Here is a 17,976-nt window from a genome sequence, read left to right on the forward strand (position 1 = left end):
AACAATTGCTCTGCATTTATCCTTTTCACATAGTCTAGGGGAACCTAGAGTTTTTTTAAGGCTCTAATCCACCAGCACAAATACACTTCCTATAGTCTGGGATCAAGTAACAATGGAGACTGGAGAGGGTGAGGGTTTTTGGGGTGGGTGGGGTGGGGGTTGCATAAGGAGTCCAGACTTCTGTGATTCTCCTTCAACCCAAATGGAATAGCTGCCTAGTAGCACAGACAGACTGTGCAGTGCTTTGCTGTTTCCAGTTCAAGGCATATATGGATACTACTCTGTTCCTGAGCTGGGTAACTGAGGTCAGACATAGCACGAAATAAAAGTATTCTGCTAGATGGGTGTAAAGACTGTATCAGTTCACTTTCTACCAGTGGCGTAGTCCCCACGGGGCATTCCGAGGTCGGCAGCACCATGGCAGGGGTGCAGGACGTGCATGTGCTCGGGTGCAGTTTCCCCTAGCTCCGCCTCTGCTCTCTACCTGCAATTCATGCTATATTTTCCCATTACTCCTTGAGCCACCCTTCACGCAATATCACGCCTACAAATGCAAGTCCAACTTGATTCAGAGGCCCAAAGCAACAGGCAAGCAAGCAAACATGTACTGAGGTATAGGTGGTAACCATTTTAAAGAACTGACTTGCTGGTTCTAAAAAGGCCTCAGTGGGCCAATTTGGTAACAGACAAGTTTAGCCTGGCAAGAAATACCAGTCAGTTAAGGATGTCTCATGTCGCAGCCATGATACCAGGTACTTAGGTGATCTGAGAGCCTTGAATGAATGCAATCAAGGTCCTGAGGAGAATGCTGGTTTTCTCTCATTCATTTTACTAGCACAGGCTATTGCACATGTTCTCATAAGATGCCAACAAAAACCCAATTCTCAGATATTTTCTCCCAGCTAGTTTGAGTAGTCTAGCTGGGGCAAGATCAATCCCCAATTTTGAAGGAGGACAGAAGGGTGTTCCAGCCCTTTCATAGGCAAAGAAAGGGAAGCTGCACCTATGATATGGCGCACTTCCTGTTTTTATCTTTTCTAATTGTTACTAGAAATCTGGTGGTAGCAGGGATTGTAGGATAAAGTAGGAATATGAGTACTGATATTTGGAGTTTTTGAAATAATAGATACCTCATGGACCATGCCTCCCCCTGTCTTCAAGACTGGCGTTGTCCTTCGTTTGTGGTTTTATTTCCTACCCTGTGTCCAAGGACAGATTGACAATGGGGCTTACTTATGGGGAAAAAACCCTTTAGGAAATGCTTAAAAGAGGTATCTGTGGAGGACTTACAGCCTGCTGGATCTTCAGCTATACCAGGGGTCTGCAACCTGTGGCTGTCCAGATGTTCATGGACTACAATTCCCATCAGCCCCTGCCAGCACAGCCAATTGGTCATGCTGGCAAGAGCTGATGGGAATTGTAGTCCATGAACATCTGGACAGCCGCAGGTTGCAGACCGCTGAGCTATACATATAAAATACCCTAAGTAGCTGATACAAGAAGTAAAATCCCGAATGTCCATGAGGCTCGAATATCTTGGCAATGTCCCAGAATTTTCAGATCTGTGCAAGAAGTTTGATCAGCAGATTCTTCAGATGGAGAACGCTGTTTGCAGTGGCCAGACCTGCATAAGTAGCACTTGTAGGTAGGAGAAAGAATTCCCTCTGGTCATTCAAGGTATTCAAGGCCAATTCATTGTGTAATTCTGCTACGCTCAGTGCATCTTTCTTGTCCTAGAATGGGTAGAGATTGCATTTGAATAATAACGGCATAAGAAAAGCCTTGCTGAATCAGTCCAGTGACCCGCCTAGCCTAGCATTGTTTCTCACAGTGGCCAACAAACAAAATAATGACCACCAAGGCTTTCCCCTTTAAGTGATCCATCCTTTGTCATTCTTGTCTGACAAGGATTGGCATGGAAACAAAGTTTAGAAAATAATTACACCAAGTGCTAACATAAGTAAAATGAATGACCCTTAAGAGCTAAACCCTGGATATTATTAGTTGCATTATTACAATCTCCATGCAGAAGATGAACGAGTCCAGACTAGATGAGCCAGATTCCTAGATGCTCACAGGTGAGAGTTGCAAAGGAACATACCTGTTTGTTGGCCAACACAATTAGAGGTAACTGAGCATCCTCAGCTAGCAGACAGTGCAGCTCTTGCCGGGCAGTGGGAAGGCGTGGAATATCTGCAGCATCCACAACAAACACCAAAATGTGGGCTTTGCTCAGGTATTGATTCCAGTAGAAACGTAGGTTCTGGCTGCCACCAACTGGTGAACAAACAAAACTTGAAGTCAGAACTCACACAAATATTTCTTATCTGAGAGACAGTAAACCCAGTTCATAGTATAAAGCCTTCACGGCAGGATAAAAACACCAAAAGCAAACCCCAAGTTAATGGACAATGGACTCCACCCAAACATAGGATTTGCATTCACCAATGCTGCTGCTGCTGCTGCTGCTGCAGGGAATGCAAATGTGAATCACCCCCTGGACTGAATGCGAATGTGAATCACTCCCTGCAGGGAATGTAAATGTGAATCACGCCCTGGACTGAAAAACCCCACCTGTAATACTATACTATCAACCAGACCTTTGCATAGCAAGTTCCACCCAAACACTCACTGATTGGGTCCCCACCTGGGGACATTACAATTTATACCCCACTAAAACTTCCCTCTGTGATACACCTCTGATGCAGCCCATAGATACAGCCACAGATGCAGGTGAAACCTTAGGAACAAGATGACCAGACCATGGCCACACAGACCGGAAAACCTACCACAACCAGTTGATAGTGCTTGCTTGGGGTTATAGCCCAACAACTACATTTAGTAATATGTCATGTTATGCAAACATGTTTTATGCAGTTGAGTAGGGGAGCAGAGTTAAGTGAGAATAATTCTGCTCACAAATTATATTCAGGTAGCTTTTATAGTCTGCACAGCAGAACAAAACTAAACCTGTGACTGCTATATTATGGCATGAAGACTTGTGCCACTATAAATCTGTTAGTGTGAGTCTTTAAAAATTGTCTTTAATCATTTGGGAGGGGGGGGGAGTTTCCACCTGCATAGCTGCACAAACCAGATTCCCCCATCAAAAAACCCCAGAAAAGGTATGTGTAGCTTTCTAATTTATTAATTCTAGATTATGTGCTGCTTCTCAAGGGGTTTTTGGGGGCAGGTCTTACCTTCCAGAAGGTCCACCTGGAGTCCACTATCTTGAAGTTGCACAAAATTGAAGCCCTGAGTGGGGAATATGCACCGTTTGGCTTCTGAATTAGAGACATAGTGAAGAATACTGCTCTTTCCAGCACCATCCAAACCTAGTACCAAAACCTGAAATTCACAGGGATGTGGCTGAAAAAGAGATGAAGATATTAGGGTTAGTCTGAGCAATGGTGTAGCAGCTCATTGCTAGTTATTATCGGTTGAATTGGTGAGATCTTATCTCCTGTTCAGGTTTTAATATAATTTATTGTTGAGAGTGAACTATGAATATTGCATTTTTCTAACCTGTTATGGTAAGAAGCATCTTGGTGTGAGGCAAATGTGTTTCCCCCCTTTTACACATAATGAAAAATTATACATCAGTACAAGGAAACCTCTATTTATATACTTTACTTACAGTCCGCCTTGTTCACTGAGACTCAAGGTGCATTAAAAACATTTTAAAAATCAAACAGCATAAGATACCCACTGAACAATGCAATAAATTTAGTATTACTGAATTAGAAAACAATGCAGACAGAAAACTGTCTAAAGTATAACATACTGTAAACAGTAAAGAAAGTGATTTACATAGATAGAAGACTGTGCAGTAAAAGCAAGACAAGGCAAGAAACATTGCAATATACTACCAGCCCTCTTTTTAAAAAAGAAATGTGTCCAAGAAAATTAAAAGGCACTTTGAAAAGTTCATCTTCAGGACTTCCAGCACAATTATTGCTTGATCTGTTCACCTGGAAGGGCATCTGAAAGTCTTGTCCATTAAAATTGCTGAAGTTTTCAAACTACATTATTCAGGAGCAGTTATGAGCTCCCATTGTAACCCTAGTTTGTCATTGGAAGAATCAGGATGGGAAAACTCTCAAAAGGAAACTTCCTTGATTCTGGATATTTCAAGAATCATATTTCACAAATGAAAGATTGGATTATCAGTTTAGCAGGTGGGACTTTTGTCCTAGTAGTCTTGGATAAATAATTGAGAGTCAGGGTGGTGTAGTGGTTAAGAGCAATGGACTCTAATCTGGAGAACCAGGTTTGATTCTTCACTCCTCCACATGAGCAGAGGACTCTTATCTGATAAACTGGGTATGTTTTTCTCACTTCTCCACAAGAAACCTGCTGGCTAGTCACAGCCTCACCTACCTGACAAGCGCCTTCAAGAATTCCTGTTGTGTGGAGGGGAGGGTGATTATAAACTGCTTTGAGATTCCTTACAGGAGAGAAAAGTGGGGTATGAAAACCAACTGTCCTCCTTTTATCTATCTTACCTTGCTGTCTAAGCCTTATACATCATGTATTTTTCCCAAGTGCATTCCTGGATCAGGTCACAGATGTGTCCTGGGAGATCCATTCTTCTCAGGCATGCAGGGCCCCTATTTGGACTGTGTGTGAGAAGAAGGGGCTTGGACCTTCCCTCCTGTGCCATTTCCCCACCCTGAAATTGAAGGGAGAAACAACACCTCATAGTGTGTTTTCCCATTGCACAACGAGCAGAGCACACTGGGGGCTAAACACAGCATAAGCTTACCTGCGCACGTACGTGTGTGTGTGTGTGTGTGTGTGTGTGTGTGTGTGTGTGTGTGTGAGAGAGAGAGAGAGAGAGAGAGAGAGCGCTTTGGCACAAAAGAAAGTCAGTGTCATTTGTAGTTTTTAATCTAATAAAAAGAGTATTTATTAGTGAACTCGATTCTGGATAGAAAGGTAGGTAGATAGGTTCACTAATCTATCCTATTCTAGCTGGATGGAGACGGATGCACGGAGCACCCATCCTCTTTCTAGACATGGTGAAAGTAAGATGGAGAAGTGTGCGAGAAGAAGGCAGAAGGAAGTCCCTGAGAGTAGCAATCTAACATCAAAGGGATAGAGCCAGCATGATAGAGTAAAGGTGTCAATCCCTAGGTCCCTATCTAGCCACTGGCTATCTAGTAAAACCCCCTCAGTGGGTTGAATCAGGAAACAGCGTAAAGTCCTTCTCTTCCAACAGAAATAACTCTGGGGAGCTGTTATTTGCCTAGTTGGAAACTGAAGATATACTGATATGGTTAAATATCAGTTTGCCCAAGGAAGCAGATAAGTTGTTCTCTGGGGCTATTTCATGTCTGGAAAAAAGGCCGGGGGAGGTGTAAGACCCTTCTCCCCTGCACAACTGGGAAACAAGGAGTTATCACAACACATCTGTGACCTTCACAGGAATGTAGCTGAAAAAAGTAACATGTACTTAGGCCCCAAGAGATTAGGGAAAAAATTGTAAGCAGTGAACCGTAATGCAGTATTTTCTTTTGATTTTTCCCCTTCTGCAATTTTATTTTTGGGAAATATCACATTTAACTATCCAGGAAAGAAATTATCTTTGCTTCTGAGGGTTACACACACAAATGGTTCCATTCACTAGGCATGTTATACCAGTTGTGCTACTGTTAGGTTATCTCTTTCACCTTGCTATTTAATAATGGAGTAGGATTGTAGTCCACTGTAATGATGACTTAGAGTTATCACCTTTTTTATTGTATTTCATACTTTGGAACTCACTTTCTGTATTGTTCCTAGTATACTTAGCCTTAGTTTGTTGTTTGCATTGTTCTCTAATTCTGTAATCCTAGTCTTAATTGTTCATTGGTTGTTTTGTGCTGTTTGACTGCACTGTTTCATATCCTGTGATCTGCCTTGAGTCTCAGCAAGATAGATGGGCTATAAGCAAGTAAATAAATAAATTTTGCCTTGCAATGGATTTGTATATTCTAGATTAGACTGGGAGAGTTCTAATGAACTGCTGCAATTTATATTTTCAAAGGACTCAAGTGTTTTATTTATTTATTTATTTGTTTGTTTGTTTGTTTGTTTGTTTATTTCTAATCCCAGCAGTCTCTGGTGCAATTTGAAATCCCAGTTGTACCCCTCACAATGTAATCCAGTGAAATTTTCAACGTATCTTCCTGGTCTCCATTTTACAGAAGTTTGCAAATGAGCAAACAGACCTGGAACTTCTCTATAATGCCTTAAACATATTTAGCTCTATTCCTGCTGCTTTGTTTTTGTGTTTAACATCCAGTTTGACAAAAAAAAAATTAGAGGAACTTCAAAACTTGTGCTCACTTGTTTGATATTTTGCTTAGTCCTAAGAGACTGGCAGGATATTACTGTTGAGATAAGAAAAGGATAGCTTAGAAACAGAAGGTAATTGCAATTGTCTGATAGTAATTATAATAAATGCCGTTAGGTTATGCAACTGATAGAGTAGGACCACCGCCAACTTGAAGCTTAAGCTGTTTTGTTTGCCAGTTTGAGCCTATTCCACTGCTTATGGTGAGCACTAAAATTTCTCACAATTTGGAACACTATTGTCATAAGCAACTAGCTACAATTAGAGGAGCTGAAGCCATATTTCCAGTTGTAGAGAAATTTCAAAGCCTAGTCAGCCTCCTAATTGTCTTCATGTAGCTGTGTAAAATGGAAAACAAAGCTGGCGACAGATGTCAGTGAAAGCTCAGAGCATAGTTCTCTGATCCAACTGTAAGAGCCCATTTATAAAGACAGTGGAATTAGTTAATAACAGTCTCTAAAGGTACCACTTCAGCCTGCAGGTGCGGAGAAAGATGAATGCTTGTAAAATAAACTAGCACATTAGGAAGTCGGGTTAAAGGAAAAAAGACCTAACTTTCTCCTAAACTAGGTTGCCTATTTTGTATTTTCTTTATCATTTTAAGATGGAGGCAGTGGGACATAAGAACAAGCCTGCTGGATCAGAGCAGAGTCCATCTAGTCCAGCACTCTGCTACTTGCAGTGGCCCACCAGGTGCCTTTGGCAGCTCACATGCAGGATGTGAAAGCAACGGCCTGCTGCTGCTGCTGCTCCTGAGCACCTGGTCTGCTAAGGCATCAAGGAGGATCAAGATTGGTTGTCATAGATCGACTTCTCCTCCATAAATCTGTCCAAGCCCTTTTTAAAGCTATCCAGGGACGAAGGATTGGGCTTTGCTGAAGGAAAGCTCTGAATGAAAGGAGATTTTCTGTTTAGGAAGTAGACTGGAAATGAGTCTTTGGGAGGTAAATGAAAGAAGTTTGGTTTTGCTTCTCTTGAGGCCTTGATCAAATCACTTGTCTCCATCTTTTTCAGAATTCAGTTTGCACTTGTGAGCAGGGCATGAGACCAACACTGTTTTCCTGTTGCCCAGCCATAGCATCTGGGATGCAGTGATGTCCTGCCTCTGAACATTGAGTTTCCATTTTGCTATCATGACTTTCATGGAAGGAGCTGAAGTTCATGGGAATGGAGCCTCCAGAAGGTTTGTTGAGATTGGCATAACTGGGCAGTTCCCTTTTTGTGGGCACCAGTTGCTTATTTATTTACTTCATTTATACCCTTTCTCCCTAGTGGGGAATCAGAGGCACATATTCTGTCTATTCTCATCCACCATTTATCTCCGCAATAGGCAGAGGGAGAAACAGTATGTGGCCAACCGAAAATCACCCAGCAAGCATCTTTGGCAGTGTAGAAATTCAAACCTTGGTCTCTCAGATCCTAATCTGAAATTCTAACTACTACATCACACTGGCAGTCCTGGAGTATGCTGGACAAGGAACTGCCTTAAAGGCTTGATTTGGATTATCACATCAACTGGCTCTCAGGTTGGAAGTGTCGCCTTGCCATCATCAGGTATTGACTCCTGCCCCCCCCCCCCCCCCCGACCCCGCCACCATTTCTGTCTTGAAAGAGGCACAACCAGTGGTGGGATCCAAAAATTTTAATAGGTTCCGGTGGTGATGGGATTCAAACAGTAGCGCTGCCACACACATGTGCCTCCAGTCTCTATTGGGCAGGGAGGTTGCTTTAGTAACCCCTTCTCGGCACTCAGAAAAAATTAGTAACCACTTCTAGAGCAGTGGTGAGAATTGATTGGATCCCACCTCTGGGCACAACCCATACAGAGTGGATGTGAAGGAACAGTGCATTACCCTCCTTTTGTAGAACATTGCAAGGAAATAAAACACAAGCCATACAGTGCACTTTTTATGGGAACACTCAAGCCAGCAGCACAGAATATGGCAGGTATGTTCTTGTCTTCTTGTTCTTCTTCAGTGCTGTCAGTGTCCCAGCACTGACACAAATAAATTAATGCTAAATCTGGCCTCCAACAGCTTGACAGTACAGTTTACCCATTTATTTCCAGTGCTAGAGCTGCACCCTGGAACATGTGATTATTGTAATTTTTTTTTTAAATGAAGCATACCTCTGAGCATGGGAGGAATACTCCGGGATAATCCGCCCAGTGCCCCCCCCCCCAAATTTAGCACCGTGGGGGTGCTTTCAAGGAGGGATTGGCCCTGTTAAGACGTTTCGCTGCTCTCCAGAGCAGGTCTCGGAGCGGCGGGCGCTCTCCCTGGCATTACCTTGTCCCCATTAGGGATGCTGCGCCCGAGTTCCCGCGCCAGCTGCTGCTCCCAGCGCCCTCTCCAGCCAACGCTGCTGTCGTTGACGTCTCGGAAGTAAAGTTTCCAGGCGATGAAAAGAAGGGATCCCAAGGCGGCCACCGCCGCTCCCAGCGCCAGGCTGAGGTGCCCAAGGGCGCCAGTGGGAGCCATGGGAGAAGGGAGCCGGGCTACGACCACGACCCCGGCGCGGGCACAGCAGGAGCGCCCGAATCCGGAGGCGCTGGCACGGTCCGCCGCCTTGCAGCCTCTTGTGGCTGGTCCTTCCTTCCTCCTGGCATTGGCGACCTGCCCCTGCCCAGCTGCATCGGCCCGCCCAGGAACAAATGCAGCCACTCACCCCGGTCCAACCCGACTGCCGGTAGAGTCTGCACAGCCGGAGGATTTCCTTGCCCGAGGAAACAGGAGAGACAGGGCTCAGCTGACGTCACTCGGGACCTTAAAGGAGACAGGCTCACTCCACTTCTCCCGGAGCAACAGTGCCACCCCATCTCCCCCGCCCCCACGGCAGTACGAATATTATAAGGGTTAGACTGAAGAGACGGTGGGGTTCATCACACAGGTGGGGTTCATCACACAGGCTAATAATATTTACCCTTCTAGTAGTGTTGTTCTTTTCCACACACCTATCGTATTTCTTTGTAGATGAAATCTGTTGTATCATGGAAGCAGGGATTGTAATCTCTTTCTCACACGCACAATGACATTTTAGCTACCGTGTCGCCACATCCTTCCGAACTGCCCCTCCTTTTGTTCTTTCCCCTATGGCCAATGCTTGTCCGTGTGTGCTTTGCTAAGCTCCAGGCAAAGACCTAGGTAGGGGGGGGGGGGTTTCTCGGGTTCAAACCCCCCCCATTGCATGTCCGAAGCTCCCCCCCCCCCCGTTTGTGGGGTTTTTGTATTTTAAAGTGTTTTTTCCGGTTTTTTGGCCTGCAGGGGGTGCATTTTTAGGCTAGAGGCACCAGAATTTCAGGCTATCGTCAGGTGACACTCCTGATGATACCAGCCCAATTTGGTGAAGGTTGGCTCAGGGGGTCCAAAGTTATGGACTCCCAAAAGGGGTACCCCATCTCCCATTGTTTCCAATAGGAGCTCATAGAAGATGGGGGCTACACCTTTGAAGGTCCATAACTTTGGACCCCCTGAACTAAACTTCACCAAATCTGGGTGGTATCATCAGGAGAGTCTCCTAAAGATACCTTGAAAGTTTGGTGCTTCTAGCTTAACAATTGACCCCTGGCAGCAGGCACCCCCCAAATTTCCCCAGATTCTCCTTTTGAATCCAACCGCTTCGGCATAGATTTAAATGGAGAATTTGAGGTCCCCAGATTAAACATTGAAAGTGATGCTGTTTCAGGGTGGGGGATAATCCACCCCAAAACAGCATCACTTTCAATGTTGTTCAAACTGGGGACCCCAGATTCTCCCTTTAAGATGGATTTAAAAGGAGGATCCGGGCTCCCTAATTTAAACACCATTGAAAGTGATTCTGTTTGGGGGTGGATTTCAGCATCACAGCAGCCGCCCATGGGGGGGGGGGGGCACAAACCTCAGGTTTTACACTGGGCTCCATTTTCCCTAGCTACCCCTCTGCCTGGAGGGGAGGGAGAAGAGACTGCTGGCTACCAGCTGGGAGCCCAGCTGGTGGCGGGGCTGGGCTGGGCAGGCAGGGCAGGGGAGTCTGCCATCTCTGGCCTCGGAGAGCTGCTTTTATAAGCACTGAGGCCAGGGGTGTGACTTGGGGAGGTGTGGCTTTGCCCCCTGAGCCCCCCCCCCTAAAAATCTATACCTACATCACTGGCTCCAGGCATATTGAGGGTGCTGTATAAAGGCAGTCCTAAAAACACATTTAAGAAAACGTGTCAATATGCCTCTTTGTATCTGGGTTTGATGAGATAGACTAAGGGAGAAAATTTCCAGAAGGCTAGCCATAGCAATTCATTACAGCAAAAAAAGAAGAAAAAAAGTATTGTGGCATCTGATTTAACTGATAAATGATTTAGCATGGCAAACGTTTTCTTTGGCCCAGATGCAAGAAGTGTGTCCTTAACTCAACTGTCATATATATATCCAAAATACAACCCAAATCCAGTGGTACTTTAAAGACTAATCAAATTGATCCCAGCAAACATTTTTGTGTGACGGAGTTCACTTCATCAGACACATGACATTTACATCCATACTAGTTATTTATACTTAGAATTATAAGCGACGGGTGTGTGAGGAATGCAGAGCTTCATGAAGCTGGAATGAATTTAGTTTATTTAAGATGCCACTGAATTTTGGTTTTATCTTGCTACTATACACTTAACAAGGGTACCCTTCTGTAACTATTTTATTATTTCCAGTAAAGCTTACACTGTAATAACTCCGTGATTTTCAAAATGCCATAAGACCAATTTTTTGTTTGATCAGTTGTTCTTATTAGTCCCGGCAGTTTTTATATTAGACACTGAGCAATAATCAGCTCTGATCATTTAATAAACTATCTGACAAACTATTGTTCTTCCATATCTGATATTACCCATACAGAGGCACTGGTGAAGAACTGTTCCTGCCACTTCATTTAAGATAAGGCTTTGGTTTGGTTTAATCTTCTCTGAGTAAAGAAATGGGTTAAATGAATCAAGGATGTTTGCTGATTGGACCGAGTTTTCTGAGAAGATTTTTGTGTCATTAGCTATCAAGGGAGTTTATGAATCATATCACTAAGTGGCCCAAGATGTCATGCAGAAAAAAGCACACCTTTGCCCCCTTTCCTGAAGAAAAAAAATTAATCCATGCAGCTAGTTATAAGGAAAATTTTGTTAGGATTGCAGCCTAGATTCACTGATTCAGGCACTCAAGTTAGAACTTGCTCCCTTGCTTTCTGAAGATAAAAAAAGAAGTGGTTAGTTTGCTAAATGCAGTTCATTCACAGGCATAATAGGGGTGGTTTGTAAATTTCATATACTCAGGGCTATATAGTTCTGCTACATAATCTATTTATCCCTTATGTCCAAATGATGAGGCATTTTATTTTAGAAACCTTAAAGATCTTCTGTGGGATTTTAATTACATGTACCATAGAGGTTTGATACATTTTTGTAATTTCTTTGATTTCCAGCCTTAAGCATTTTGGATGCTCAAACATAGTTTCAAATCTTCTGTAAATTAACAGCTGCTAAATCTCAGTCAGAACACAAAGATTCCAGCAAGCAAAACCATATATTTGAGAACAGTTCTGTTTAAATCTATGCTCTGAAGGTGGTAATGGGTTATGACATTTTCCACCACCATTCTGAAATTTATGTGACAACATTTTTTACAGAGATGGACATGTTCTCCTAATCGAGATGTTGCACCCTAAAAATCTCTAACCCAAGAATGTTTGTTAATCCAACCAAGTTTTTTGAGCTTTAATTTTGGAATTTCTCTCCATGGCTCATACATGCACTAACCTGGATAGCTTTAAAAAGGGCTTGGACAGATTTATGGAGGAGAAGTCAATCTATGGCTACCAATCTTGATCCTCCTTGATCTCAGATTGCAAATGCCTTAGCAGACCAGGAGCAGCAGCAGCAGAAGGCCATTGCTTTCACATCCTGCATGTGAGCTCCCAAAGGCACTTGGTGGGCCACTGCGAGTAGCAGAATGCTGGACTAGATGGACTCTGGTCTGATCCAGCAGGCTAGTTCTTATGTTCTTATGTTCTTATACAGGAAGACAATCTCTGGTGCTTTTATATTCATATTGCTTTCCCAAAGAACAGGCATGAAGTGAGCAAGCTTTGGTAGGTCTACACAGAAATAAGTGCTATGTTCTTCAGTGTGGCTTACTCCTAGGAAAGTGTCATTGGGATTGCAGTCACCATCCAACTTCTTTCTGTCTCAGGATCAGAGGTGGGATCCAGCAGGTTCTCACAGGTTCCCGAGAGTAGGTTACTAATTATTTGTGTGTGCCGAGAGGGGGTTACTAATTGGTGATTTTGCCACTTGATTTTTGCCTTAGTTATGCCCCTCCTCTCAGCAGTAGCGGGCAGAACTTGAAGCAGTCTAGCAGGAGGTGCACTGGCGTGCGTGGCAGCCTGTGCCTGCGTGCATTCGTTTCCCGCCCAAGGACCGGCACAGCGGCTGCGTCCTTGCCACAGCCCCGCCCAGGAATGCCCTGCCTCTGGAATGCCCGGCCACGCCCCCGTCGTGCCCCACCCAGCCCCATTGGCGCTACGCCACAGTTTGAATCCCACCACCATGGGAACCTGTTACTAAAATTTTTGGATCCCACCACTGCTCAGGATATGTGGTGTGAATCTAAATCTAAATACAACAACTTGGAAATCAGCCTCATTTATTTCAGTTGTATACTTTTAAGGTTGTAACCTCTGTGTTTGCACACAACTTCTATCGATTGTTACCAGGTGCTGAATAATTCCTTGTTTTTGGAGCAAGCAATAAAAAAGAAAACTATCCAGTCTTTGGTGGGCCTGCATTTAGTTTCAGGATAACATGTCCAAGCAATATCTGCTATGAATATTACTGAAGAATTGCTTAATCGAGTGTGCTGTGGTATTTAAAGGGTTGGACTGCAACCTGGGGCAACTAAAGTAAAATCTCTGCTTAGAAGCTCCCTGGGTGTCACTGGGCCACTCATACTTTTTCAGTTCCAACCTCACAGGTTCTTATCCTACGACATAATTGCCTAGCAATTGGTTCCCCCGTATTCCTTGCAGCCCAGCCAGTCTCCTGCCTGCCCTCCACCACAAGGAGCAAGCGGGGGGGGGGGGGTCCCAATTCTGGTTGTGCAGGATCATTCCCCCCACCTCCCATCCCGAAAAGAGGTGGGGGAGGAGAGCCCTATCCTGAGCATGCTCATTCCCCCCACCTCCCTTCTCCAGACCTTTGGGTCTTGGCAGGAAAGGAGAGCTTGATCCTGGGTAAAGCATGCAGGATCGTTCCCTCACCTCCCTTCCCAAGACTTGTGGGCCTTGGGAAGAGAGGTGGGAGGAAGGAGAGCCCAGTCCTGGGTAATAGACTGAGAGCACTCAGTCCATTACGCAGGATTGTTCCATTTTTTTATTTTAGAGAATATGTCTACAAAGCATCACAGACTTGACATGAGAATCAGCATGGATTCTCATATCGAGTCTGTGAAGCTTTGAAAACACGTCCTCTAAAACAAAAAGGTGGGAAGTGATATATTTCCTCGCTGCTGTTGCTGCCAACAACAGCTGTCTAGAGCCCGCTTTATTGTTTACCACAGCGAGCTCTACTGGTAGTAAAAAGAAAAGTGGAAAACAATGGAAAAAACTGCTTTGGATCCCCAATAGGAGGAAAAGTGACTAAATTTTCCATTTAAAAATTTCCATTTAATGGAAAAGGACCATGGAGTCTGTCATAGTGTAACTCCTATTTAATTCCAAGAAATATATCAAAGAAATATTGTTCTCTGTTCAGATCTGAAGGAATTCATGTCTTTGACAGTGTGATTTCCCCTCGTGACACTTAACATTCATGGAAATAACAGAAAACAAACTTCAAATTTGTTCTTTCTTTTTTTCATAAGAAATAATATACATAACAACAATCAAATATGTAAAACAATAATTAACATTTAACAGTTCAGGCCTGTTATGCTCAAGCAGACCAGCAGGCACTCAATCTTTTCTGTCTTCTGTCTAGCCCAGGGGTAGGGAACCTGCTGCTCTCCAGATGTTCAGGAACTACAATTCCCATCAGCCTCTTGTCAGCATGGCCATGCTGACACTGGCCATGCTGGTAGGCCATGCTGGTAGGGGCTGATGGGAATTGTAGTTCCTGAACATCTGGAGAGCCGCAGGTTCCCTACCCCTGGTCTAGCCAATCCCGAATAGACTTGCAACTCTGCTCTGCCTGGCTGAGTCATCTGTTCTTTCTTTTCAGGAGTTGCAATGCAGCCCCAGAATATTAATATGTAGTTTTAAAACAAGTTTGGAGTCCTTCTGAGGTGAACTACCTACAGGTTCAGGAACTGGTGTAGCACCAATGGAGCGGGGGGGGGGGGATTCAACGGGGCGGGGGGGGAGTCCAGGTGCTCGGGAGCAACAGCTGCAGAAGGCCATTGCTTTCATATCCTGCAAGTGAGCTCCCAAAGGCACCTGGTGGCCACTGCGAGTAGCAGAGAGCTGGACTAGATGGACTCTGGTCTGATCCAGCTGGCTTGTTCTTATGTTCTTATGGGGGTGGGGGCGTGACGTCCCAGGCGGAGCTGCAGTGGAGGCATGGCTGGGCTGTAGAGGGGGCATTCTGGGGCATGGCAGGGGCAGGCGCCGTGGTGGCAGGGGCACATGGCACACGCATGCCCTGGGCGCAGTTTCCCCTCACTCTGCCCCTGGGTTCATGCCCTCCAATCAATATGGGAAGATTGCGCCTTTTTTCTTTATATCAGTGGTTCCCAACCTGAAGTATGGATACCCCCAGTGGGACATACCAGAGTGTTTGAGGGTACATGAAAAAATTATGTAATGGGTTTGCTAATATGGGAGTACCGTTTTAGGGAAATGCGTTGCTGTCCCCTATGCTGTCTTTGGTCAATTTCCCACTGGAAAATGAATGTGGATACAAACTGGTTTGGTTTGATTCGGGACCTTTTCAGTGCAGTTTCATGGTCCCCACTGCAGCCTGTGGCCCCCAAACAACCCCTGCTCCAGGCGACGCAGCAGCCAGGCAAAATTCCCCACTGTTTGTGGATCTGCCACGCAATCCGGTCAGAGGCTTCCTGATTGGCTGCTCCATTGTGCTGGGGCGGGAATTTTTTATTTTTTACACTTCGGATCCACGTCTGTGCGAGCATGTGCAGAAATACTGCATGCAGAAACGAGGAAACGGGGAAACAGGCGTTTAAAGCAATGCCCCGTTTCTGTGCTGCTTTGTCTCCTCGTATCCACATGGACACGAGGTGTAGCATTTCTTTGTGTTGTCTTTCACACAGAAAATCATTCAAAACCAGCCCCATGTCGCCACGTATCCGCGTGGATTTCAGCTACGTGAAATAAAAAATAATAAAATAAAGTGCTGCTCATGCATCGTGCACAGCCCACTGCACTCGGATTGGATGGGAGGCTCCACGTCACTCGCAAGGGCAGGTAGCTCAAATCCAAATTCACCCCCCCCCCCAACTTCCCCACCGCTCCAGATTGGCCACGTGTTTTTAGAAAAGGTCTACTTCGTTCCAGGTTCTAAAATAACGTGTGCTGGAGGGGGGGGGGGAGCAACAGAAATGGGGTGAATGCACGTTTGGCGCTGGTGTAGTGAGGAGTTCTGCAGGAAACCTGGATATTTGGAGTGACGAACATGCATCTAATTGTGAGTGGGGAATCGACCTTTGTCCCCTATGCTGTCCTCTGCCTTGAGGCAGGACAGCATCTTTTAGAAACCAGGGTGTGGGCCATCACTTTCAAATTTTGGGTGTGCTTCTGTTTCTATTCTGACTCGCACAGCCTGGTCCGTGTGATGCATGAACTCAGGACCTCTGACTGATGGCTGTTAATCAAGGCTAAGATTTCCTCCTTGGGCCTTTCATGGGACTCCTTGCTCATGCTCACTCCCAATGAGATTTACCATCAATTAAAAAATAAACTATTTGAGCAGGAATACCAACACCTTTTGAGCAAGGCATAGAGTTCCTGTTCAGCTTTGTACTTTGGGATTATTCCCTGGAAGCTCTGTGTTACCAAATGCCCATTATCTGGACCAACTTTTTAATCACAAACTCAGATGGGCATTTTCAAGAGCAAGATGCAATTCTTTTCTCCCGTCACTACTTCAAGGCCAGTTCTCAAACATCCCTCGGCATGATTTCTGCCCTTCTTATACTGACTCCCTTGAACATATCTTGCTCTTCTGCCCTAAGTACAACATCTTTAGGCCCGACTTCTCTGCCTTAACCTTGGTCAGATTCTCGGACCTTCCAACCAATGCAAAAATGACTTTTTTGCTCAACAATCCTGAGGCTGAAATAACTGAAATTTCTGCTGCACGTTTTAGATTAGGTTCCCTTGGCTTTTGATCACATTACTCACACTGTTCTTTACTGGATTTACTCCTATTCTTTGTCCCTATGTTGTATATGCCTAATAAATGTCTCTGCGTATGGCCTACTACCTCCATACTTTAACAAACCCATGCGCAAGGAGAGCCCTTACCATTGTGCGATTTAACGTTATGCCCTTTGCCCTATTAAAGGGTAGGTTCAGCAATTTAGAAAAATCTGCAAGGCTATGCACTTGCAAACTTAATGTGGTTGAAACCCTGACTCACCAACTCTTGCACTGCACCAGATTTGATAACATCAGATCTAAATATACCAACTTACATTTTTTCTTCCAATCTGGGCTGCCTGATCTGACTAGGTTATCTCTATTGTTAAACAACTCGGACCGTGGTCTTTGTGAAGAGGTCGCCAATTTCATTGTGGAGATAGTTGAGAGTTCTCAGTAGAACGTACTTGTGCTCCCCATGGGGCCTTTTTATCTATCATGTATTCATGCATTTGCTCCTGGTTTATGTATTTGTTTCTGACTATGCCAATAAAGGCTTATGTATGTATAAATATCTCTGAATCTAATTGAAATGAGTTGCCAAGGGGTACAGGAGTGGGAAAAAGTTGGGAACCACTGCCTTAGATGGAATATCCCAACTTACCTTGGTGATGGGGGACTGCGGCACCCAACCCCCATATGTTTCTGCCCACATCATTGCTCCTCTGCTGCAGGAAGTTGCACTGGAGGGGAACATTTCTGGGATGTTCCCAGGGATAAATTCAGCTTTAGTTGGCTCCCAAAGAAGTTTTGGATTGGGAATGCCCCACTTCAATGGCACCACCAAAATATCCCTCTATGCCAGGTTTTACTGGGAGAGAAAGGAGCTTTCCCTTCTCTCCCCAGCACCCACACTGCTGATTGGGTTGTTACTGTAAAAGGCTTTACTGTAAAATGAAATCAGAATTTTCCATGGCTCCATGGGAATAAGTCAAAATCATCTTAAAATAGCAAAAGATATTCCATTTTTTAAAATTACAGGCTATTTACATTAAATTGTACTAGATGTCATTGTTTCAGTTCCAGTTTTTTCATGATCTGAGTGGTATCCTTGCAGATGCTCCTAATGCTCTTTAAAATTAGGTTATTTTTTGGGGGGTGGATTGGTAGATTGTCACAAGGGGAAATTAATAATAATGAATGTTGCAGTTTTTAACACCACCTGAACCTACAATATGAAAAAAAAGTGACAAGTGTTGTAAAGAGTATCCAATATATCATTAACAAGTGTGTGAGATTTGGAAAAATAAACATAAAAA

At 44.4% G+C, this 17,976-nt stretch overlaps 1 protein-coding gene across 1 annotated transcript; it reads right to left on the reverse strand.

The window, feature by feature from the left end:
• Window positions 1–1,460: 1,460 nt before the first annotated feature.
• ARL10 (ADP ribosylation factor like GTPase 10) lies at window positions 1,461–9,093 on the reverse strand. Its single transcript, XM_048490732.1, has 4 exons — window positions 8,626–9,093; window positions 3,201–3,369; window positions 2,102–2,277; window positions 1,461–1,733 (listed from the first exon to the last, which is right to left on the reverse strand). The coding sequence occupies exons 1-4, from the start codon at window positions 8,815–8,817 to the stop codon at window positions 1,557–1,559; spliced, it is 714 nt and encodes a 237-aa protein (XP_048346689.1). The 5' UTR covers window positions 8,818–9,093; the 3' UTR covers window positions 1,461–1,556.
• Window positions 9,094–17,976: the final 8,883 nt, after the last annotated feature.

This window comes from Sphaerodactylus townsendi, linkage group LG03, assembly GCF_021028975.2.
Source record: "Sphaerodactylus townsendi isolate TG3544 linkage group LG03, MPM_Stown_v2.3, whole genome shotgun sequence".
NCBI classification, from domain to species: Eukaryota; Metazoa; Chordata; class Lepidosauria; order Squamata; family Sphaerodactylidae; genus Sphaerodactylus; species Sphaerodactylus townsendi.